Genomic DNA, 24055 nt, shown 5'->3' with positions numbered 1-24055 from the left:
AAAGGCACTGTCCCTGGGCTCCAGAGCTCAGATCTCAGCAGAGACATCCTTAATTCCCATCCCAAGAGGAAAGAATGTGCCCAGCTGCCTGCTGGAAAGTGCTGAGAGCACTGGGTGAGCTTTAGGGTCACTTCCAACACAAACCCTTCTGTGATTTTAAACAACATATTTATCGAGGAATTACAAGTGCACGTAATTGACTGCAGGGATGAGCTGGCTGGAGAGAGCTGGTGAGCCTGACCCCAGCACAGCTTCAGCAAGGAGTGCCCAGGACTGAACTCAGAGCTCAGGCCCCAGCAAGGAACCCCGGACGGCTACGACGATGTCCTGGATGTGCCGCAGGAGGCCCCCGCTGCCAGCACTGGGGACATCTCCCAGGGAGTGTCACAGCCCAGGTGGATCGGTGTCCTCCCCACAGGTAAGAGGGCTCACAGCTGCCCTGTCCCCTCTGCAGAGCCACTCCCTGGCAGGGTTTGGCTTTGGGGAAGGGCAGGGCCCCAGCAGCAGATCCATGGGTGCTGTGGTCAGAGCCCAGGTGGGGTGTGTGAGAGGGGACATGGAGCTGCCTGTCCCCTCAGGCACCTTTCTGTGCTCTCTCCAAGGTGGGATCTGCTCCCCTCCAGGTCCCCCAGGAGCAACCAGTGACCTCTCAGATCAGCCCCTGGCACACACGGACTATGATGATGTTGGCAGCAGCACCCTGGGGACGTTGCCATGAGGATGGCCTGGCCATGTCCCAGCCCTGGGGACACGTGTGTGGCAGTGTGGTTGGGGCCTTCCCCAGGAAGGGGTGGCCCTGCCCACAGAGGTCACCCCTTCCTGCCCAACACTGCAGGAAAACAGCTCCTGTGTAGGGATTTTCTTGGATTTCTGTGTGAATTTCCCTTTTTTTTTTTTCGTAATAAAACCCAGATTGGTCAGAGATTCTTTTGCAGGCCTTGGACCTCACTCTGCCTCTGGCACCTCTATACTGGTTATATCACTCATCGCCTCGGGGATGTGAGGAAGTAATTGGATGCAAAGAAACATCCCTGGGAGTGGTGGGCTGAGGGGGCAGAACACTGAGGGATTGCTGGGATTGTCTGCAGGGTGTTTATTTGGCACTGCCAAATGCTCAGAAGTGTTCCCAGCAACTGTGAAGGGAAAAGGGAGAGGGAAGGACCCGGAACTCTGCCCACCTGCAGATGCAGCAGGATCTCCCCCTTGTGTCCCACAGTTGCAGCACGTTCAGACCCAGTGGCAGCAATGAGAGCAGGGCTGGGCAGGGCTCTGGTTGTTGGAAGAATTTTTCCTAAAGGAGGAGAGGTCTCCTGAAGGAGGGGAATGCCTTCCTACACCCCGCAGGACCCCGTGGTGGCAGGGCAGCCGGGCCATGGCCCCTGCCTGCGGCACATCCACGCTCCAGGAAGTTCCCGATGTTCGGGGCTGGATACATTTCCCGGAGGGTGTCCAGTTCCTGCAGCAGGGCCAGGCTGACACTGTCTGTGCTCAGCCTGGGCATGGAGGATGCAGGAAAAGAGGAGAAGGTGTTGGAGCTTGTGGGGAGGGAGGTGCTGAAGCAGCCGGGTTCCAGGTGTGGCCCTGCCTGTCCCGCAGCCTCTGCTCCCCAGCTCAGGGAATGCTGGGCATGGAAGGGGCCATGGCAGGACCCTCAGCCCAGGCTCTGCAGTAGCAGGTGGGATGCTGGAGCTGCTGGCAGAGCTGCAGGATGCCGAGGGCTCTCAGCTCGTTGTCACTCAGGTCCAGGCAGGTGAGACGGGGCCCCTGCAGCAGCTGCGTGGCCAGGGCTGGGCAGCAGGCACCCGACAGCCGGCAGCTCCCCAGGCTGTGGGAGCCAGGGGATCAGGGAAGGAGGGCTTTGGCCTCGGCTTGCTGAGCTGCTGCAGGTGGGAAGGAGAAAGCTCTGGCTGGGAAGGAGGGAGCACTGGCCCATGTCGCAGCCCCTTTACCGCAGTGTCTGTAGAGGGCAGGCACAGTGCTGGAGGCCCTGACACAGCAGCTCCACGCTGGCATCGTGCAGCCCCGGGCTGAAGGACAAATCCAGCTCCTCCAGGCACGTGTTTGTGCTCAGCACACGGCAAGGTCCTCGCAGCAGGCGCTGGTGAGGCGGGAATAGCGCAGCCTGGTGGGAACCCCCGGGAAACACCCTCAGAGCCTCCCCAGTGCCCTCACTGCCCTCCCACCATGGTGGCAGTCCCCAGCCTAGAGCCATAACCATGGAGCTCCTTGGCCTGGAAGAGTGGGACAGAGGCACGATGCCACCCCACGGGGTCCCTTTGGGGCACGTCCCCAGCTCCCAGGCCGGAGATGCCCAAGGGATGCCGGGGGTGCTCACGGCAGGATGCGCAGGCGGCAGCCCGCAGTCCGCAGCCCCTGACAGAGGAGGCGCACGCCGCTGTCACCCAGCGAGCTGTCACCCAGCTCCAGACGGGCCAGGCCAGGCTGCTCCGCCAGCGGCGCTGCCGGCTCCGTGCAGCAGCTCTGGGACAGCGGCACTGCTGCAGCCTGTGGGAGAGCACGGAGAACGGGGGCTCAGCACACCTCCCCTGTGCTGGCTGCTCACCTGCCCACCAAACCTGAGAGACAACACCCACCCCGAGCAGAGCCTCCAGCGCACGGGAGGGCTCCTCCGGAGGGACCTTGCTGGTTGTGCAGATGTGAAGGGCCTGGAGCATTGCTGCTGGAACCAGCTGGGAGATGGATGTGAGGTGAATCACAGGGTGCACTGAACATTCCAGCACCAGGGATTTCCCTTTGTGAGGAGAAGGCAGACTGGAAGCCAGAGTGACAGGTGGGCACAGGGAGGCCTGGCCAGGTGGAGCCAAGAAGCTCCATCACCATCAATCCCACAGTGGGCAGTGGATGGAGGAGCCCATGTGTTCCTCATTCTCCCCAGGAGTAAGTAAATGCTCTGCTGAGGAACTAAACACCCAGGGAAAGGCCCAGCTGGTGTTGGGGAGGGAATAGCTGAATCATCCTTTGGGGCAGAGGAAGAGAAATCTTTGCCCTTTTGGGTCATTCAAGTGAGGAGGAGCAGGACTTAGCAAGGCACTGACTTGGCATCCAGCTCTGCCTGAGGATGCTGCCAGTGGAAGGGACATCCCTGGAGGGTGACACAGCCCAGCCCAGCCCAGGTCTGGATGCAGAAGGAAAGAGGCATCTGGTCTCCACAGGGTCAGCTTGGGGTCTCGCAAGTCCAGGTCAGTGAAATGACCGAATGCACTTGGTGCAAAGTTCTTCTCGTTGGTCTCAAACAAGAAGTGCAAAGTGTCCATGTCTGAAAGCTTCAGTGCTTGGCCAGGGTGGGAGAGGCCTCTATGCCTCCCCTGAAGCCACTGCAGCAGCTCTTCCCTGGCTCGTGGTGAAATTCTGCACCCAGTGGTTTTGTCCATGTACTCTATGGCTTTCTGGCTGACCAGAGCAAAGAGGAACCTCACTGTGACATTCAAATCCTTTCTGGACTTGTTGTAGCTTTCTAAGAACTGATTTACATCCTTCTCAAGCCTCCCCAAGGTGCTGACCATTTCCCCATCATCCCCCAGAACGTAAAACATTGCTGCCAAAAAGTCCTGGAGGTGCAGGTGAGTGAAGGCAAAGACACTGCCATGGTTTTCTCCTTACACTGTTTTAGGGGTTAGGATTGTTCTCCTTTTTTTCTTCACTCTAAAGAATTTCTTTCCCCATATGTTATTTAGTAGACTAAGTATGTTGTGCTTAAGGATGCTTGACCAAAACAAAGAGGTGGCAGAAAGCTCGGAGGGGGGATAACGCCAGTTTTGTGGCAGGCAATGGACAGAGCTGGAGGCAGCTTGGCTCTCTGGCTCTCAGCATTCGGAGATGGAGAGGACACGGCCAGGCTCCTGCTTGCTGCAGGAGGAGTTCACTGTCACCTGAATGTCCAGTGTTGGGAAATCTACCATCATCTGCTTGCATGTCTTGGAATTCTGAGCTCCTTTGTCTGCCCTGCTGGAGCTGGGCCAGCCCTGCCCCACTGTCGCGGCTTCTTCAGCTCTGCTCCTCTTGCTACAGTGTGACTCTGCACTCCCCTGACTGCTGGGGCATCCTGTCCCTGCCTGCCGGGGACATCCTGCCATCCCAGCTGTCGTGGCTTGAAAGCAAAACGAGTGAGAGGCTCAAAGTCAGAAACACAATCTAATAAGAAAAAAGGTAAAAATAAAATAAATGCAATAACACAACGGATCACTGACAGAGTCAGAATACGACCTGAGCAGGGTGGTGGAAGCAGTCCAGATGAAGTGGTCTTCCTGAAGCCGTGATCCTGTAGAAAGGTCTGGTAGCTCTGCTCCTCTGGGAATCCAGTAGGTAAGGGCTGCTTGCACTGTCCCAAATCCCAGCTTATATCCAGGTGAGAATGCTTGGCTCCTCCCCCTGGGCAGAGCATCTCACAATGGGATGATGAGTTGTGAAGTGGGTCCTTGATGGCCCATTAAACAGAGATAACTCCTGGAGGGAGTTACCTGTGAGTCATGGGCAAGGCGTTAATGGGCCATTAGCAGGAGACAGCCCAAAGGCAGGGGGCCTGGGAAATCACTGCCCCACCTGGTTTAACAGTTCATGAAGATGGTGCTAGAATAAATACTTTGTGTACATCCTGCACTGCAACCCAGGACATAATCCACCCCTTATTCTATTACTAGCTACATCATATTTAAATTAATACATTCTTACAAAGATACGCATACACATAGGGAATAAAATGTTACACACTCTTCTCACTTAACACAATGGTTTTCCCAATCTTTCTGCATTACCCACCTAGTGTGACCAGGTCCTTGAGCAAAGACAATCCCACAGATGGGTCTGCCTTTTCCCGAGGTGGGATTAATCCAAACAGTCTTCCCTAAGGTTCTTTTCACATGTACTGCAGGGACTTTATCTCCATCCACTGTGTGCAAGGGTTCAGATTGGGCAGGACCACCTCGATTGATAGACCCTCGGGTGTTGACCATCCAGGTAGCTTTGGCTAAGTTCATTTCCCAATTCTTGAAGGTCCCTCCGCAGTGTCTTCAGGGTAGTCTTTAGTAGTCCACTGCACCGTTCAACTTTCCTGGTAGGTGGTGCGTGATAAGGAATGTGATATATCCATTCAATACCATGTTCTCTTGCCCAGGTGTTTATAAGGCTGTTTTTTAAATGGGTCCCATTGTCTGACTCAATTCTCTCAGGGGTGCTGTGTCTCCACAGGACTTGTTTTTCCAGGCCCAGGATGGTGTTCCGGGCAGTGGCATGAGGCACAGGGTAGGTTTACAGCCATCCAGTGGTGGCTTCCACCATGGTCAGCACGTAACGCTTTCCTTGGTGGGTTTGGGGAAGGGTGATGTAGTCAATTTGCCAGGCTTCCCCATACCTGTACTTCAGCCATCGTCCACCATACCACAGAGGCTTCACTCGCTTGGCCTGTTTGATTGCAGCGCAGGTCTCACAGTTGTGGATGACCTGGGAGATGCTGTCCATAGTGAAGTCCACCCCTCGGTCACGGGCCCATCGGTATGTCGCATCTCTTCCTTGATGACCAGAGGCATCATGGGCCCAACGAGCTAGGAACAGTTCTCCCTTGTGCTGCCAGTCCAGATCCACCTGTGATACTTTCACCTTGGCAGCTTTGTCCACCTGCTCATTGTTGTGATGCTCCTCATTAGCCCGGCTCTTGGGTACGTGTGCGTCCACGTGTCGAACCTTCATGGTCAGTCTCTCTACTCGGGCAGCAATGTCCTGCCAAATGTCAGCGGCCCAGATGGGTTTTCCTCTGTGCTGCCAGTTGGCCTTTTCCCAGCGATTCAGCCATCCCCACAGAGCATTAGCTACCATCCATGAGTCAGTGTAGAGATAGAGCCTCGGCCATTTCTCTCGTTCAGCAATATCCAAAGCCAGCTGGACAGCTTTAAGCTCTGCAACCTGACTTGACCCACCTTGTCCCTCGGTAACCTGTGCAACTTGTCATGTGGGGCTCCAAACTGCAGCCTTCCATTTCTGGTTAGCACCTACAATTCAGCAGGAGCCATCAGTGAAGAGAGCGTATCGTCTTTCAGTCTCCGGTAGCTCATTATATGGTGGGGCTTCCTCGGCATGTGTTACTTGGTTTTCTTCTTCTTCAGACGATAATCGAAAAGTCTCACCTTCTGGCCAGTTTGTTATAACTTCCAGAATCCCAGGGCGATTTGGGTTTCCAATACGGGCGTGCTGTGTGATGAGAGCAATCCATTTGCTCCATGTGGTGTCAGTGGCGTGATATGTGGAGGGAACCTTTCCCTTAAACATCCACCCCAGCACTGGTGACCGGGGTGCCAGAAGCAGCTGTGTTTCAGTGCCAATGACTTCTGAGGCAGCTTGAACTCCTTCATAGGCGGCCAAGATCTCCTTCTCTGTGGGAATGTAGTTGGCTTCGGAGCCTCTGTAACTTCGGCTCCAGAATCCCAATGGTTGGCCTCGAGTCTCCCCAGGCACCTTCTGCCAAAGGCTCCAGGACAGACCATTGTCCCCGCTGCAGAGTAAAGCACATTCTTCACATCTGGTCCCGTCCTGACTGGGCCAAGGGCTACTGCGTGAGCAATCTCCTGCTTGACCTGAACAAAGGCTTGTTGCTGTTCAGGCCCCAGTGGAAATTGTTCTTCTTGCAGGTAACCAGATAGAGAGGGCTCACGATCTGACTGTACTCAGGAATGTGCATCCTCCAGAAGCCTATGGCACCTAGGAAAGCTTGTGTTTCCTTCTTGTTGGTAGGTGGGGACATGGCAGTGATCTTGTTTATTATCTCTGTGGGGATTTGGCGACGTCCATCTTGCCACTTGACTCCCAGGAACTGGATTTCTTGAGCCGGTCCCTTAACCTTACTTCGTTTAATGGCAAAACCAGCTTTCAACAGAATTTGGATAATCTTCTCTCCTTTCTCGAAGACCTCCCCTGGGGTGTTCCCCCATACGATGATGTCGTCGATGTACTGCAGATGTTCTGGAGCCTCACCTTTCTCCAGTGCAGCCTGGATCAGCCCATGGCAGATGGTGGGGCTGTGTTTCCACCTCTGGGGCAGTCGGTTCCAGGTGTACTGCATGCCCCTCCAGGTGAAAGCAAACTGGGGCCTGCACTCTGCTGCCAAAGGGATGGAGAAGAAGGCATTGGCAATGTCCATGGACGCATACCACTTTGCTGGCTTGGACTCCAGCTCGTACTGAAGCTCTAACATGTCTGGCACGGCAGCGCTCAGTGGTGGCGTGATTTCATTCAGAGCACGGTAATCTACCGTCCGTCTCCATTCTCCACTGGACTTATGCACGGGCCATATTGGGCTGTTGAAAGGTGAATGAGTCTTACTGACCACCCCTTGGCTCTCCAGTTTACGAATCATCTCATGTATGGGAATCACAGAGTCTCTGTCAGTGCGGTATTGGCGGCCGTGTACTGTTGTTGTGGCAGTTGGTACCTGTTGTTCTTCGACTCTGAGCAGTCCCACAGCAGAGGGGTCATCTGAGAGACCAGGCAAAGTATTCAACTGTCTGATGTTTTCCTTCTCAACTGCGGCTATCCCAAAAGCCCAGTGATATCCCTTTGGGTCTTTGAAATATCCATTCCTGAGATAGTCTATGCTGAGAATGCATGGGGCCTCTGGGCCAGTCGTGATGGGGTGTTTTTGCCACTCGTTCCCAGTTTAACTCACTTCAGCCTCTAATACAGTCAGTTCCTGGGACCCTCCTGTCACCCCAGAAATAGAGATGGATTCTGTTCCTACATACCTTGATGGCATCATTGGGCCCCAGTGTCAACCAATGCCGTATATTTTTGTGGGTCAGATGTGCCAGGCCATCGGATCCACACAGTCCAGTAGATCCGATTATCCCTTTCCTCTTCCTGGCTAGAGGCAGGGCCCCTCTATTCCTGGTCATGGCATACATTGTTCTCTTCCTGTACATATGTTTCTGAGATCCCTTCCAGAGGATCAGTCATATCATCATTCCTGTACCATCTGGAGTTCTGAGACACTGGGGCAACTTTGATTCTAGATGGGCTTCTTGTGGTAGGTGTTCCTCTTTTCAGCTCACGTACCCGGGCTGCTGAGGAGGAGGTGGGTTTTCCATCCCACTTCTTCATGTCTTCTCCATGCTCCTGAAGAAAGGACCAGAGGTTACCTCGTGGTGTGTATCCTCTCTCCCTGGCTGGGGAACGCCTGCTTCAAATGGCAGAGACTCTCGTCGGCTCTGGTGAAATATGATAAATTTCTTCTTTAAGCTCTTTTTTCCATTTCTGATGGCCTTCTTCAATCAAGCTCCGGACTTGCTCAGCCAGTCTTGTTTCCACAGATGAGATATGGGTACGAACTGGGGCGGTGACAGTGTCCTCGTAAATTCTTAATTTATTAGCCAAGACACCCACCTTGTCTTCACTTTCCCTCCATTGCAGTGTTGCCAGGTAACGTGAGTACATCTCTGGTCCAAGCTGTGCAAATCTCAGCCACATCCGTGATGTGCACTGGACATCATCTGGGCTTTCGGGAAATCTCTTGTCTTCTGAAAAAATGATCTCCAGCACAGCCAATTCCCTCAGGCATTGGATACCTTGTTCTATTGTGCTCCATTTGCCTTGGTGCACTTGGAGATCTTCTTTACAAAGGTATCTGTCTTTCACACTTGTCAGCAGTCGCTGCCAGAGGCTGAGAGGTTCTTGGGTTTTCCCAATTCCCTGGTCAATGACCACATCCCGGGACAGCGATCCCAGTTGCCTGGCCTCAATTCCATCCAGAATGGTGTCATTGGCTGCAGCGTCCCAGATGCGGAGCAGCCAGGTCAGGATGGACTCGTTGGTCTGGCGGGTGAATTCCCTTTGCAGGTCACGCAGCTCACCCAGGGATAGAGAGCGAGTGATGATCTCTATCTCTGCCTCCTCTGCTGGCTGCGAAGGTCCTGCTGCATCCTCGTCAGTCACTACACGGACTGATTTGCTCCTTGATTTCTTCTTCTGAGTGGTGGCAACTGCTACTGGTTTAGGTTGTTCCAGTTCAGTGACAGTTTGTGTGGAGATGCTGACGGCACCATTGGTTCCTTTCTTCTCTGGGAGAGTCTGCATAGATGTGGACACCGTCGCCTCACCTTTGGCTTCTTTCTCCTCTGCAATGGTCTGTGTAGATGAGGACCCTGTTGTCTTGCCTTTGGTTCTCTTCTTCTTTGTGATGGTCCGTGTAGATGCTGTTGCTTTGCTTCTCTTTCCCTCTTCCTCTTCCTTAGGAACACGCTGCATCAAACCATGTAGTGTTTTGATCCTAAGCATCGTACGAGCTGTGCAGAGAAGACCAAGCAGGACTAACAACATCATACTGTCCTTGGCATCCAGAGGGTACTCAGTATTTTCAAAAACTGCTGTGTTATGTCTGAAAAGCTGGAAAAAGTCAATCGTTACTCCTCCCCAGAGGAGCTGGGTGAGATTGTTGAGGCCCCAGATGTAGCATCCTAGACCAGGACACGAATCCAAAACTGGGTATATATTCTGAATGCTGTTCATTGCCTCGGAGTTTATCAAGCAATGAACATAATAGACCAATAAAGCAATTTTAGTACCATACCCTGATCTATGCAGGAGCATTAAGATGAGCAAATAGTGCCCCATGTTTGGAAAAATATAGAGAGATAGGTATAACACACATGTAACCATGTTGAGCATCATAGCGAACAGGTGTCTTCTTCAATACAAAACTGTAATTCTGACTTTTCTCAGGGCCTCTGCCCCACTGTCGCGGCTTCAAAAAATATGTCGAGGTTTGAAAGCAAAACTGATGAGAGGCTCCAAGTCAGAAATACAATTTAACAAGAAAAAAGTTAAAAAAGTAAAAATAAAATCTAATAAATGCAATAACACAACGGACCACTGACAGAGTCAGAATACGACCTGAGCAGGATGGTGGAAGCAGTCCAGATGTGGTGGTCTTCCTGAAGCCGTGATCCTGTAGAAAGGTCTGCTAGCTCTGCTCCTCTGGGAATCCAGTAGGTAAGGGCTGCGTGCACTTTCCCAAATCCCAGCTTATATCCAGGTGAGAATGCTTGGCTCCTCCCCCTGGGCAGAGCATCTCACAATGGGATGATGAGTTGTGAAGTGGGTCCTTGATGGCCCATTAAACAGAGATAACTCCTGGAGGGAGTTACCTGTGAGTCATGGGCAAGACGTTAATGGGCCATTAGCAGGAGACAGCCCAAAGGCAGGGGGCCTGGGAAATCACTGCCCCACCTGGTTTAACAGTTCATGAAGATGGTGCTAGAATAAATACTTTGTGTACATCCTACACTGCAACCCAGGACACCAGCTCCCAGCCCGGGACTCTCCACTGTTCCAGCCTGGTGCTCTGAGGGTCCTGCAGGGGCACTGAGGCCAAACTGCCCCACCTGGGTTGTTGTGAGGCAAATCCCTCAAGGTTCTTGGTACTGTTTTGTTATTGACGTTGTAGTTGTTGTTTTTGTTTGTTTTGCTATACATACTAGTAAAGAACTGCTATTTCTATCTCCCAATCTTTGCCAGAAAGGCTCTAACTGCAAATTTATAATTGGAAAAGGTGGTGGGAGAGGTGGTTTACATTCTCCATTCCAAGGGAGACTCCAGCTTTCCCTGGCAGATACGTGTCTTCCCAAACCAAGACAGATTTTGGTGCCTGTTATAAACAACGTAACCAAATTGATAATGAAAGCGGATTTTATTGCGATATCAAAATCGGTTTTGGAAAGCCACAATCAAAAACAGCGTCGAGTCCGGGGTCGGTGCTGGGTGAACCTAGATTCAGACTCTATTGCTCTGAATCCCCCTCTGTTCACAAATTCTGCCTTTGCAGGGCCCGTTTTTATACAGTTTTTCGACCGAACAGGGGTGTTCTTCTTCTCTTGTCCTTGTTCTTCTCAGAAATTCATGTAGTTTCTTTTCTTGCTGCTGGTCTGTTGAAAAGGGTCTGTTGAAAATTTTTTTGGGGTAGGGATGAATACCTGATTCTTTTTACGGGGATCTGGCATTGGGATGTATACCCTTGATGACGAAGATTGTCTTATCGCATAGATAAGACCTTAGATGCATATCGGGTGCTCATCACCGGGGCCTTGTCCAGCCCATCCCCGGAGGAGACTCAGCTTCAATCGAAGCCACCATTTTCTATTGCAAATTGGTTCCTTCCCCATCGCCGCCTGGGGTTTTACAATTGCTGAAATCTTTAATTCTTAAGCAGGAATTATTTTATACCATATATCACAGTGATCAACATGGGGCTTGAGGGCAATAAGAAAAGAAAAGAGAAAAAAGGAATGACAGTTCTCGAGTAAGCTAATATTTTCTTCTGTGTGTGCTGGATATAAAAACCTCATTAGGCAGCATCATGTGGTCCAGCTTCCCTTGGTTAGGATGGCTCGTGGTTGTGGCTGTATTCTTCCCGTTTGCAGGCCCCTATCTAAACATGGGCCCTATCAGTAAGGCTGCTGGGGCTGTTATCCAGTTTGTTTTCTGGGTAGATAAGGTGAGGCATTCATGGATTTTTAACTTCCTCTGGAAGGCAGGCACATGGCTACATGGCTACCACACACTAAGTGTATGTTTTTGGGGTTCTTTTAAGAATGGTACTTTCTGTGAGGAAATGACAGCAGGGGAAGTTTTGTCCCAGCCCTTTAACCAGTTCTTTGAAGGGTTTGAATTTCCTGTAGATACTAACCAAGTGTTGCTGATAGTCCCAGTCTATTTAGCTTTCAGAGATGAGGTGAGATCGGCTTGGATGACTGCACAGACACCTACCCCAGAGACTGGGGATACTTCTATGGAGTCTGACACTGCCCCAGAGACTGGGGATACTGTCCCACTGCCTGACACTGCCCCACAGACCATGGATACTGCTTTGGGGCCTGACACTGCCCCACAGAACAGGGATACCGCCTCACTGCCTGACACTGCCCCAGAGACTGGGGATACTGCCCACTGCCTGACACTGCCCCACAGACCATGGATACTGCCATGGGGCCTGACACTGGCCCACAGACCAGGGATACTGCCATGGGGCCTGAAACTGCCCCACAGAATAGGGATGCTGCCCCACTGCCTGATCCTGCCCCACAGCCCACCTCAGAAATGAACCACCTGGATTGAGTGGGGGTTCTGGTGAAGGAGATGGGCCAGATGCTGAAGGAGCACATTTCCCCAGTGGTGGCCTCTTTAGCCTCATTAGCCCCAGCTGATGGGAAACCCTCCCCCTGCCCTGAAAAGGGAGAGTCTGAAGGTGCAGCAATGGAACCTACAAACATTACAACCGTCCAGGTTCCAGCTGAACCACAGGGGCAGTCACAGCCAGCAGCAGTCACCCCTACAGAAAGAAAGAAGCACAAGATGAAATCAGAGCAGCCAGGTAATAAGGAGAAGAAAGGAGGGCCCTCACAACCCACAGGAGAACCAGAGCTTGAGATCATCACTGACTCTCTGTCGTATGAAAGTCTACGTAATCTGCACAAAGATATTGTGCGACGGGGACGTGAGGCTTACACAGCCTGGTTACTTCAGGTCTGGGACCTTATGGTTACAGGGGTGCAACTGGATAGTAGTGAATTTGAGGCCTTTGACCTAGGACTCAGGTGTAAATCAGGTATTTGTAAGAGAGCCAGGCCCCCTTTCCCTCTGGGAGCGGCTTTTAAGGAGTAGAAGGGAGAGGTTTGTCCACCGAGACAAAGTGCAGGAGCACCATCATACAATGGACTGGAAGACCCTTGAGGACGAGATCCAACAGCTGAGAGAAGTGGCAGTATTGGAGGTACTCTTTGGGAGGGGTGGACAGCAGGATAATGACCCCAACAAGGTTTGATGCACAGGGCACACATTGTGGACACAGGCAACTCATGGACCATCTCCCTGTGCCGCATTCATTGCCACAATTAATCCTGATACCAACCCAGAGACTGTGGGTTCTGTCACCAACAAGCTCAGAAATGATGAGAGTATGATCAGTGACCCAATGTAGGCTCAGGTCTCTGCTGTGGTTAAGGAACTCGAAGAGGAGATAAGGGAGGTGAGGGAGGAGATGAGGAGGAAGAGTTCCCATATGGCACCAGTGTGTGTCACAGGCCCCAGAGTCAGAGCTCAACGTCCCCCAGCTACAGAGAGGGTACACCCCACGGGCTGACCTGTGGTCCTTCCTGCATGACCATGGGGAAGACATGGGAAGGTGGGATAGGAAGCCCACTTCTGTCCTGGCAGCATGGGTGTGTGAGCTCAAGGAGAGAAACACTCACCGAGGGGGTTCCACTAAAATGAAGTAGCCTCAGCCTCCCATGACTGAGTCACCAGGTATTACAGAAGTGAGGATACTGTGTTGGATCCCCTTGAAGGAACCTCTAGTGTGTATGCCCAGGAAGGGAATAATAACCAGTGCTAGAGGGGCCCTGCCTCTAGCCAGAAATAGGCATGGGAAAACCAGGTCTTTTGGACTGTGTGGATTCAATGGCCTGGCACATCAAAGCCACAGATATACAAAGCTTTGGTCAATACTGGGACACAGAGTACCCTTATGGCATCAGGACATGTGGGGGCAGAACAAATTTCCATTGCCGAGGCGACAGGGGGATCACAGGAATTGACTCTGTTGGAAGCTGAGGTGGGCCTGACTGGGAAGAAGTGGTAGAATCATCCCATTGTGACTGGCCCAGAGTCCCCATGTATTTTGGGCATAGACTTCCTCAGGAACGGCTATTCCAAAGACCCTAAGGGACTCAGATGGGCTTTTGGGATAGCTGCTGTGGAGGCAGAAGGCATTAAGCAATTGACCACCTTGCCTGGACTATCGGAGAAGCCATCTGCAGTAGGACTCCTGAAGGTAGAAGAACAACGAGTACCTGTTGCCACCTGGACGGTGCACTGCCGGCAGGATCGGAGGCATCGAGATGCCGTGATCCACATCCACAAGATGATCCATGAGCTGTAGAGCCAAGGGGTGGGAGACATAGATTTGAAAAATCCCTGCTAATCCTTTATAGTAGATTTAAGAACATGTTCTGTATGTTAGGATGTATTCCAAGTAGTACTTTAGAATATATGAGATCATATTTTAGAAGACACTTAGTGAACACTGAATGCTGTGTCTGTTACCCTTTTGAATATTTTTAAACACTACAAGTACCAGGAGACTTGGCCATAGTCAGAAGCAAAACTAGCCTAAACAGCAGAATAGCAGAGCTAAGGGTGCAGATAAAAAAAGAACACAGATTCTAAGATGGTATGTTCCCTTGCAAATGTGCCAAGAGAGCCAAAGCAGACACGGGAGGGATAAAGGTGACGAGGTGAACGCCTGAAGACCAGCCAAAAGACCATCACAATGGACTGAGCATGGCCAGAAGGGGGTGGAAGTAATTACCATACCATATGAAGATGGGCAGGGTCAGAAAATGAATATGGATGAAGGGGGACCATGGAATGTCATGCATATGTAGAGACCGTAGGGAATAACAAGGGGGGCAAGTTCCCTGGTGAGTATGCGTATCTTTGGTGAAATTATTCCCCCACGCATCTCGACGTTAATGAATACATATGGCTCTAACAATTATTATTAATTGTGGAGTTCTTTCCACCATGTTTCTGGGTGGTCAGCAAAACCTGTTCACCCTTCTCCTGTTTTCTCCTTCCCCTGGGATCCTTTTACTGAGGAAGAAAGGAGAGAAGACCTGGCTGGTCCAATCCACAGTCCTTGACTTCCCTCTCCTCAAAGACGACCTTGTGCTTCCACATACTCTCAGGAGCCAAGGAGCAAAGCTGGAGGAGGAACTCCTGCAGGATCTAGGCGTTGTCCCTGGCCCTCTGCTTCAGTGATTGGGAGAGGTAGAACATCATCATCCCTGTGCTGGCTTTGGAGCACTCCAGGAGGTTTTTCTTCCCACAGAGCTCTTGTTCCAGGATGGTGCAGATGGTCCAGCTCCTGACAGGGATGACACACCACCTGTAGAGTATCTCGTTGCCTGTGGCAAATCTGTAGGCCATGTCTGTTTTGCTGGGCTTCTCAAAATACCTGTGGAAATACTCCTCCCTCCTGGCTGCAGAAAATCCCAGGATCTCCATGGAATACTCACCCTTCAGGATTCCTAGAGCCATTGACCTCACGGTGATGAGCAAAGAGGCTTTGGGGAGCACTGTCTCCTTCAACAAACTCATCAGGCTGAGCTCCAGCAGCTTCACCTCCCTGGGATCAGAGCTCAGCCCAGCTTTGGGCTGAACCAAGGAAAGCCTCAGGGCCTGGAAGCCATCCAAAATGAACAGGATCCTCTTGTGCTCATCCAGGATTTTCCCAGCTGGCACTGGCAGGCCAGGACAGCACTGTGGATCCAGGTCTGCCACGCTGGCTTCCATGGCAAGGACGATGGCTTTGTGTTGGAACCCTGGATTCTGGAAATTTCAGGCTTTCTGGGCTGTGGGGTGCTGACCCTCAGGCAGGCACTGCATTTGACTTGAGGCCTTGGAAGAGGCTTCTGAGATTTGTGATAGCACTGGGGTAGTGGATGTGTTCTTGGAATGGTGTTGTGTGATCTCACAGGGTGTAAACTTAAGTTTGGGGTTTTGCTATATAGCAGTGTGAGGGGCAGGATGGAGGATTCAGGCTGCTGTGTGAGTTCTTCTTCTTCACCTTCTTCCTTCTTCTTCATGGATTTGGGTGGTTTTGTCTAACTGGGTGAAAGATGTCTGCATTGCGGACCTGGAATGGTCATGATTGGGTCAGAAGCATAAATAATATAGGTGTCACTTTGGTATTGGCTAATTATCTCCTAAATAGCCTTGGTAAAAGTTAGAAAGTCTCCATTTTGTCTTGTTTCTTTAAAATGAAAGCAAGTTGAAGCCCACGCTTGATGAGACTGTAAATACTGGAAATAGATAAGATATGATAAACAACCAAGACCCAACTCGACTCTACATTTCCTGTGTGTTTCATCCTGACCTCAGCTGAGATAAAGCAGGCAGAACTGTAACAGCTGTGCAGAAGACAAGGGCAGTCAGAGCGGAAGACCAAGTCAAAGTGGGTGCAGAGTGTCCCTTCTGTCCACTCCACCATCACCTTCCTGACCGTGGTTGTCTTCCCCATCCCCGGGGCCCCCAGCAGCACCACGACCTGCGGGCTTTGCCCGTCTCTGCCAGGTTCAAACAGCGCCGTGGTGCCGGCGGTGGCTGCTCCGCTGCCGGCGCTGCCACATCCCTGGCCGATTGCCACGGCTCCATCCTTGGCTCCGTGCTTGCTCCCAGGCTCCCTGGAGATGGTCAGGGTGGTGGAGTGGCTGTGGAAGGATGGGCTCTCCCTGGGACAGCTGCCCAGCTCCCTGTCCTGGCGGGACTCCTGCACCATGTGCTCTCTGCTGTCCTGCCTGTGCTCTGTGCCCATGAGGAGCAGGGTCAGTCCCCAGCCCAGACCAATTCCCTTCCAGCCCAGCCATGCTCCTTACACACCAGCAGCCACCAATTTCAAGGCTCACTGCTTTCCTAAGTCTGGCTGGGGCACTAAGAACACAATTTGTGAGCATTTGGGCACTTTGGTCAGTTGGACATTCTTCTTCTGGCTCCTGATCCTGATCTATCAACTCTTGTTTGAGCATCCTCATCCCCCTGGAGCAAATGCAACTCTCCAGGGCTACCTGCAGTCTCTGAGTCATGCTGCAGGGCACAAAGGCACTGTCCCTGGGCTCCAAAGTTGAGATCTCAGCAGAGACATTCGTAATCCCCATCCCAAGAGGAAAGAATGTGCCCAGCTGTCTGCTGGAAAGTGCTGAGAGCACCGGGTGAGCTTTAGGGTCACTTCCAACACAAACCCTTCTGTGATTTTAAACAACATATTTATCGAGGAATTACAAGCACACATAATTGACTGCAGGGATGAGCTGGGTGGACAGAGTTGGTGAGTCTGACCCCAGCATAGGCTTCAACTAGGAGTGCCCAGGACTGAACTCAGAGCTCAGGCCCCAGCAAGAAACCCCGGACGGCTACGACGATGTCCTGGATGTGCCGCAGGAGGCCCCCGCTGCCAGCACTGGGGACATCTCCCAGGGAGTGTCACAGCCCAGGTGGATCAGTGTCCTCCCCAGAGGTAAGAGGGCTCTCAGCTGCCCTGTCCCCTCTGCAGAGCCACTCCCTGGTAGGATTTGTCTGTGGGGAAGGGCAGGGACCCAGCAGCAGATCCATGGGTGCTGTGGTCAGAGCCCAGGTGGGGTTTGTCAGGGGGACATGGAGCTGCCTGTCCCCTCAGGCATCTTTCTGTGCTGTCCCCAAGGTGGGATCTGCTCCCCTCCAGGTCCCACAGGAGCAACCAGTGACCTCTCAGAGCAACCCCTGGCACAGACGGACTTTGATGATGTTGGCAGCAGCACCCTGGGGACGTTGCCATGAGGATGGCCTGGCCATGTCCCAGCCCTGGGGACACGTGTGTGGCAGTGTGGTTGGGCCCTGTCCCCAGGAAGGGGTGGCCCTGCCCACAGAGGTCACCCCTCCCTGTGCAGCGCTGCAGGAAAACAGCTCCTGTGTAGGGATTGTAGGGATTGTCTTTGATTTCAGTGTGAATTTCCCTTTTTTCCTATCAAAATTCAAACTGGTCAGAGATTCTTTCCCAGGTCAGGGACCTCACTCTGGTGCTGGCACCTTTATACTGGCTATATCACTCATCCCATTGGGGACGTTATGCAGGAAGTGGATGCACAGACACATCCCTGAAAGGTGGACTGAGGGGGAAGAGATTTCTGGGATTGTCTGCAGGGTGTTTATTTGGCACTGCCAAATGCACACAACTGCTCCCAGAAACTCCGAGGGGAAAAGGGAGAGGGCAGGACCCGGAACTCTGCAGATGCAGCAGGATCTCCAGTGTGTGCCCCACAGGTGGGGCAGGCTCAGACCCAGTGTCAGCAGTGAGAGCTGGGCTGGAAATGGCTGTGGTTGTTGGAAGGACTTTTCCTAAAGGAGGGGAGGTCTCTTGTTGGAGGGGAGTGCCTTCCTGTCCCTCAGCAGGGCCCTGTGTATGAAGGGCAGCCTGACCTAGGCCCAATTCCTTTACCTTGGAATCTCCTGGAGGCACCACCTGGGGCTCCTGCTGTGCTCGTGGGGCAGCACAAAGTGGATTTAAGGATGGAAACAACTGCCACTGTGCCATGGGAAACCTGGGGTGGAACGGATGAGGAAACGTGGTGTGGATGTGGGAATGAGTCTTTGGGGAAGCTGCGGGGCCAGCGTGGGTCGCTGGAGCCGCAGCTGTGAAGGGGGGCCAGGGTCTGGAGTGAAAGCTGATTCCTGCCTTGGGATCGTGCTGACAGAGAGTGTGGTGAAGGGTGAGGGTGGTTCAGTTTGCTGAAGTGCTCGGCTGCCGAGCTGGAGGGGCACGGAGCGGCGGGGCAGGCGCGGCGTTATCCGCGGCGTTATCGGCGGCAGCGCAGGTGTCGGGAGCCGCGTGCGGTCGATGGCGATGCCGGGAGCCGCCGGGGGGTAACCGCCTCCTTCCTGCCCTGGCGGCGAGGCGAGCGCGGGGCCACAGCTGCGGCAGCAGCGCCATGTGCCAGCGCCGCCGCGAGGGCCCGGGGACCCGGCACCTGCCAGACCCGAGCGGAGCCGGGGGCTGCTGCCACCCCCCGTGGGGGAGGGGAGCTCCCCAAAAATGTGGGCTTTGAGCTTTGCCGGTGCCCGAGGCAGAGGTGGCCCCACGGATGCTGTTGCTGGTATTTGGGGGGAAGGCTGTCCCCATCGGGACGGCTCTTGGCAGGCTCCAGCAGCAGAGCTGTAGGCACGGGGGGTAGAGGAAGGGCCCCCGCAGCCCAGGTGCCGAGGGGGGACTGTCTCCCTCCAGGGACATCCGGGTGGCAGCCCACTGTGGCGAGGAGGTGTGTGACGCCAGAAGCGCAGCCGAGGCTCATATTTGGGCATGGAGCAGGTTATTGGAGGCGGCGGCCCCGCAGCCGGGAGATGAGGCGCCTGATAAAGGCTGCCCTGGTGCCGCTGCCTGCAGTGGCTCGGCTGGAGGCGAGACGTGTCCCGGCCGCGCTGGGTCGGGGCCGCTGGCAGTGCTAGGGCTGCTGCTGTGCGTGCGGCTGTGTGCGGGTGAGTGCCGGGCGGGCGGGAGCGCGGCCCGCGGCGGTGCCGGGCCCGGCTCAGCGGGCTCCGTGCCGCAGGCTCCGGGGAGCTGCGTCTGGTGGGCGGCGGCGGGCGCTGTGCCGGACGTGTGGAGGTGAAGAACGACGGTGAGTGGGGCTCCGTGTGCGTCTTTGACTTCGACTGGGAAGCCCGTTGGGCCTCTGTGGTGTGCCGGCAGCTGGGCTGTGGCCGGGTGGCCAAGGCGTCCCCACACGCCCCATTCGGACAGGGCAACGGGCGGATCTGGCTGCAGCCCTTCTTCTGCCGAGGCACCGAGGATGCGCTGCAGGAGTGTCCGCACTTTGGATGGGGCCGGCACATATGCGGCCACGAGCGGGATGTGGGGGTGACCTGCACAGGTGAGGGGACACGCTGGCCGTGCTGGGACAGGCACCTTGTGCTGCTGCATCCCGGGAAGGGCTGAGCCGTGCCGGTGTTCCGGTGCAGATGCCGTGGAGCTGAGGCTGGCAGGCGGTGACAGTCCCTGTGCCGGGAGGGTGGAAGTGAAGCTGCAGGGACAATGGGGCTCGGTTGGAGACGACAACTGGGACATGGAGGACGCCGAGGTGGTTTGCCAGCAGCTGGGCTGTGGCTCGGCTTCCGGTGCCTACTCTGCCCTCGAGCGCTTTGGTGCAGGAGAGGGGCCCGTCAGTCTGGCCCTGGTGGACTGTGATGGGTTCGAGGCCACGCTCTGGGACTGCGAGATCCGTGGCTGGGGTCCCTATAACGGCAGCATCCATGACTATGACACTGCCGTTGTCTGCCAAGGTAGGAGCTGGACTGTGGGGGGACACGGCTGTTCATGCACAAGCCTTGACACTGACCCTGTGCTGCTCCCGCAGGCTTTTCCCGGCTGGTCGGAGGCGATGGAGCCTGCGCCGGGCAGCTGGAGGTGCGGCAGGGCCGGGCCTGGGTCGGCGTGTGCGAGGAGGAGGTGGACATGAAGGTGGCGCAGGTGGTGTGCAGGGAGCTGGGCTGTGGGGCGGCGCTGGGCATCGCCGGCAGTGGCCGATTTGCGGCGGGATCGGGATCACTGTGGGACGGGGGCTTCCAGTGCAATGGCACGGAGCCCCTCCTCAGTGCCTGTGCCCGGCGTCCGCCCCGCAGCCGGGGCTGCAGCGGCGCCGCGGGCCTCATCTGCTCCCGTAAGTGCCGGGGCCAGCGGGGCGGGGGCTCTTGGGGTTCCCTGCGCAATCCCCCTTCTTATTGCCCTTCCTGCCACAGCCTACACGGGCTTCCGGCTGGGGAACAGCAGCTCGGGATGCAGCGGGCGGGTGGAGGCGGCAGTGAGGGGGACGTGGGGGTCGGTGTGCGCCGCCGAGTGGGACCTGCCCGATGCCCACGTCCTGTGCCGCCACCTGGGCTGCGGCCGCGCCCTGAGCGTGCCCCCGGGAGGCTCCTTCGGCAGCGGGGAGGGGCCGCTGCGGCCGGACGCCTTGGGCTGCAGCGGGAGCGAGCGGCACCCGGGCCAGTGCCCCGTGGCCGTGCTGGGGAAGCCGCCGTGTGCCCCCGGAAACGCCGCGGCTGTCACCTGCTCAGGTGTGTAGGGCACCTGCGGGAGGAGCCTGAAGGGCTTTTGGGGCCCTCCCAGGAACTTGGATCAGAAGATGCAGGGATGTTCTGTGATGACGGGCTGCCTCTGGCCATTTTCCAGGGATTGTGGAGTCCCTGCGGCTGGTGGAGGGTGAGACCCGGTGCGATGGGTGGCTGGAGGTGGCCATAGACACCGGGACCTGGCGCCGAGTGCCCGCAGAGCTTTTGCTCATACGGAATTTCAGCAATGTGTGCCGTGAGCTGGACTGTGGAGGACTGGACAAGAGTCATGTTGTCTCTGGTCAGACCTACCTTAGGAATATGAAACGGAAGGAGAAGGCTGTCATAAAACGAGTCATCGAAATGATCAAGCGGATGACCACTGAGCTGCCCGAGGAGAGCAACGAACCTTTTGCATATGATAACGGATACATGACCACTGCACCAGCTGACATCCCGCATGGGGTGGGCATGGTCTGTTCAGGTGGGTGTCCCTAGAAGGGATGGAGGTCCCGGTGCCCCAGACAGCCAGCCCAGCCCTTTCCTTCCTCGCCCACAGGCAGCCAGCAGGTGAGGCTGGTGGGGAGCTCTGGGCACTGTGCCGGGCGTGTGGAGGTCTATTCTGGTGGCAGCTGGAGCAGCGTCTGCCAGGAAGGCTGGGAGCTGCAGGACGCTGCCGTTGTGTGCCGTGAGCTGGGCTGTGGCAGGGCACTGGAGGCGCCGAGCTCGGCGCGCTTCGGTCCCGGCCCGGGCCCGCTGTGGCCGTCCATCCCCGAGTGCTCCGGGGCCGAGGAGTCTCTCTGGGAATGCGGGCGCTGGGAAAAGCGCGAGTGCGTTGGCGGCGGCGGGGCAGGGGCCGTGTGCTCAGGTCAGTGGCGGCCACTGAGGGCAGAGGCCGGCAGAAGGCCCGGGGGGTTGGTGGCCGTGCCGTGACCCCCCTGCACCCCTTGCAGAGCATCTCTCCGTGCGGCTGGCAGGCGGCGGCGGGCGCTGCCGCGGGTTCCTGGAGGTGTCCCACAAGGGCACCTGGGGCCGCGTGTGCGCCAACGGCACCAGCCCTGGCACCGGCCCTGCCGTCTGCCGCCAGCTGGGCTGTGGGCACCGGGGCCGGCTGTCGGCCGTCCCCGCCCAGCAGCCGTCCCGTGCCTGGCTGGCCTGGCTGGGCTGCGAGGACGGGGCCCGCTCGCTCTGGGGGTGCCCCTCGGCATCCTGGCACCTGCAGAGCTGCGGCCCTGGCGGGGACGCTCACGTGGCTTGTGAGGAGGACAGGGATGGCATCACTGAGACAGACACTACCCCATATCCGGAGGGTGCCAGCAGCACAGGTAGCTCTGCCTGTTCCTGCATTCCCCGTGCCAGGATGGCTGGGATCTCCTGCTCTCACTACCTGAATGTGTCCTTGAAGGTTTTCCCATCATAACCACCGTGGCAGTGGCTGTGGGGACTGTGCCTGTGCCAACTGTGCTGTGTGTGGTGCTGGGGATGCTGCTGTGCCTGTCCCTGGGAGCCCTGGCTGTGCTGCTGTGCCGTGCCCGGCACCAAGGTGGGTCCTGGTGGGTAGAGGCAGGGAGAGACCTAGTTTGGGGGTTCAAGGGCTCCTATCGTGCATAACAGCTTACACAGTGAGTAGTGATGATCCCAGGGTCCAAGGCTCCAGGTGAGTGCTGCCTGTTGTTCCAGGCCCTGGCAGAGCTGCAGATGCCATCTCCAATGCTGTCTATGAGGAGCTGGACTACACCGCAATGCCCAAGTACCAGGAGGTGCTCAGTCGCCCAGGTGGGTGCAGCCCTTGTGCCCCAGCTCTGTCTGGAGTGAAGGCTCTGCCTGACAGCCCCACAGCAGCTCTGGGTCTTGGTGGCCCAGTAATGGCTCCTCTCTAAGGGCTGTGGGTGGCCCCTCAGTACTATGGCACTCCGGTCTGCAGTGTGAAGTTCTGTTACCTGTGGTGCTGCTTGAGGCCATCCCCCCCCGCCCCGATGTCCCTGTTTGTCCCCTGCAGGTTCCCTGTCAGAGGGATCGCTCCAGAAGCTGCCCTATTACACCAGGGACAGCGTGGAGGGGAGTGACACCGAGGCAGCCCCAGGTAAGGCCACAGGGCAGGGACCCAGCGGGGAGCAGGAGGACAGAGGACACAGCTGGGCTGGGGAGCTGAGGGGACAAGTCCTCCCCTTGTTGGTGTGCAGGGAAGCATCACCTTTCCCTGCGGGAGCCAAGGGCCTCCAGCACATGCCCAGTGGCAAGGCCGTAGGGGATGGCAGAGGCAGAGCCCTGCCAGGGCCGCTGGTCACTGCCATGGAGCCCTGTGCCTGTCCCAGATCCCCCTGCCCGGCCCCAGCAAGGAACCCCGGACGGCTACGACGATGTCCTGGATGTGCCGCAGGAGGCTCCTGCTGCCAGCACTGGGGACATCTCCGAGAGGATGTCACAGCCCAGGTGGATCAGTGCCCTCCCCAGAGGTAAGAGGGCTCACAGCTGCCCTGTCCCCTCTGCAGAGCCACTCCCTGGCAGGGTTTGTCTGTGGGGAAGGGCAGGGACCCAGCAGCAGATCCATGGGTGCTGTGGTCAGAGCCCAGGTGGGGTGTGTGAGAGGGGACATGGAGCTGCCTGTCCCCTCAGGCACCTTTCTGTGCTCTCTCCAAGGTGGGATCTGCTCCCCTCCAGGTCCCCCAGGAGCAACCAGTGACCTCTCAGAACAGCCCCTGGCACCCACGGACTATGATGATGTTGGCAGCAGCACTCCGGGGACGTTGCCATGAGGATGGTCTGGCCATGTTACACCCCTGTGGACACGTGTGTGGCAGTGTGGTGGGCCCTGTCCCCTGGAAGGGGTGGCCCTGCCCAAAGAGGTCACCCCTCCCTGCCCAGCGCTGCAGGAAGACAGCTCCAGTGTAGGGACTGTCTTTGATTTCAGTGTGAATTTCCCCTTTTTTTTATTAAATTACAAATTGGTCAGAGACACATTCCCAGGTCTGGGATGTCACTCTGGTGCTGGCACCTCTATGCCGGGTATATCAGTCATCGCCTTGGGGATGTGAGGGAGGAACTGGATGCACAGACACATCCCTGGGAGTGGTGGGGTGAGGGGGCAAAGCACTGAGGGATTGCTGGGTTTGTCTGCAGGGTGTTTATTTGGCGCTGCCAAATACACACAATTGTTCCCAGCACTTCTGAGGGGAAATAGGAGAAGGCAGGACCCAGATCCCTCCCTGCAGATACAGCAGGATGTCCCCCCTGAGCACCATGGGTGGGGCAGGCTCAGACCCAGTGGCAGCAGTGAGAGCTGGACTGGGCATGGCTCTGGTTGTTGTAAGGAATTTTTCTAAAAGAAGGGAGGTTTTGTGAATGACGGGAGTGCTTTCCTGACCCCTGGCTGGACCCCGTGGTGGCAGGGCAGCCATGCCATGGCCCCTGCCTGCGGCACATCCACGCT

At 55.7% G+C, this 24055-nt stretch overlaps 1 protein-coding gene and 1 pseudogene across 2 annotated transcripts; one reads left to right on the top strand and one right to left on the bottom strand.

The window, feature by feature from the left end:
* Positions 1-1227: 1227 nt before the first annotated feature.
* Positions 1228-16333, bottom strand: LOC310910178 (NACHT, LRR and PYD domains-containing protein 3-like; annotated as a pseudogene). The gene is made up of 7 exons: positions 15979-16333; positions 14619-15362; positions 3057-3608; positions 2336-2505; positions 1950-2122; positions 1655-1825; positions 1228-1493 (listed from the first exon to the last, which is right to left on the bottom strand). The product of its transcript is annotated as an NACHT, LRR and PYD domains-containing protein 3-like (transcript).
* A 2091-nt stretch (positions 16334-18424) lies between these two features.
* Positions 18425-22045, top strand: LOC310910177 (scavenger receptor cysteine-rich type 1 protein M130-like; the record flags this gene model as incomplete). The annotated part of the gene is made up of 9 exons (XM_083862632.1): positions 18425-18450; positions 18809-19059; positions 19131-19451; positions 19540-19860; positions 19935-20237; positions 20317-20631; positions 20747-21109; positions 21185-21493; positions 21579-22045. The coding sequence occupies 9 exons, from the start codon at positions 18425-18427 to the stop codon at positions 22043-22045; spliced, it is 2676 nt and encodes an 891-aa protein (XP_083718758.1).
* Between the last annotated feature and the right edge of the window lie 2010 nt (positions 22046-24055).

This window comes from Zosterops lateralis (genome assembly GCF_965231275.1).
Source record: "Zosterops lateralis genome assembly, chromosome: 6".
Classification (NCBI taxonomy): Eukaryota; Metazoa; Chordata; class Aves; order Passeriformes; family Zosteropidae; genus Zosterops; species Zosterops lateralis.
Note: the sequence above shows the minus strand (reverse complement) of the source record. Positions and strands in the feature narration are given on the sequence as shown.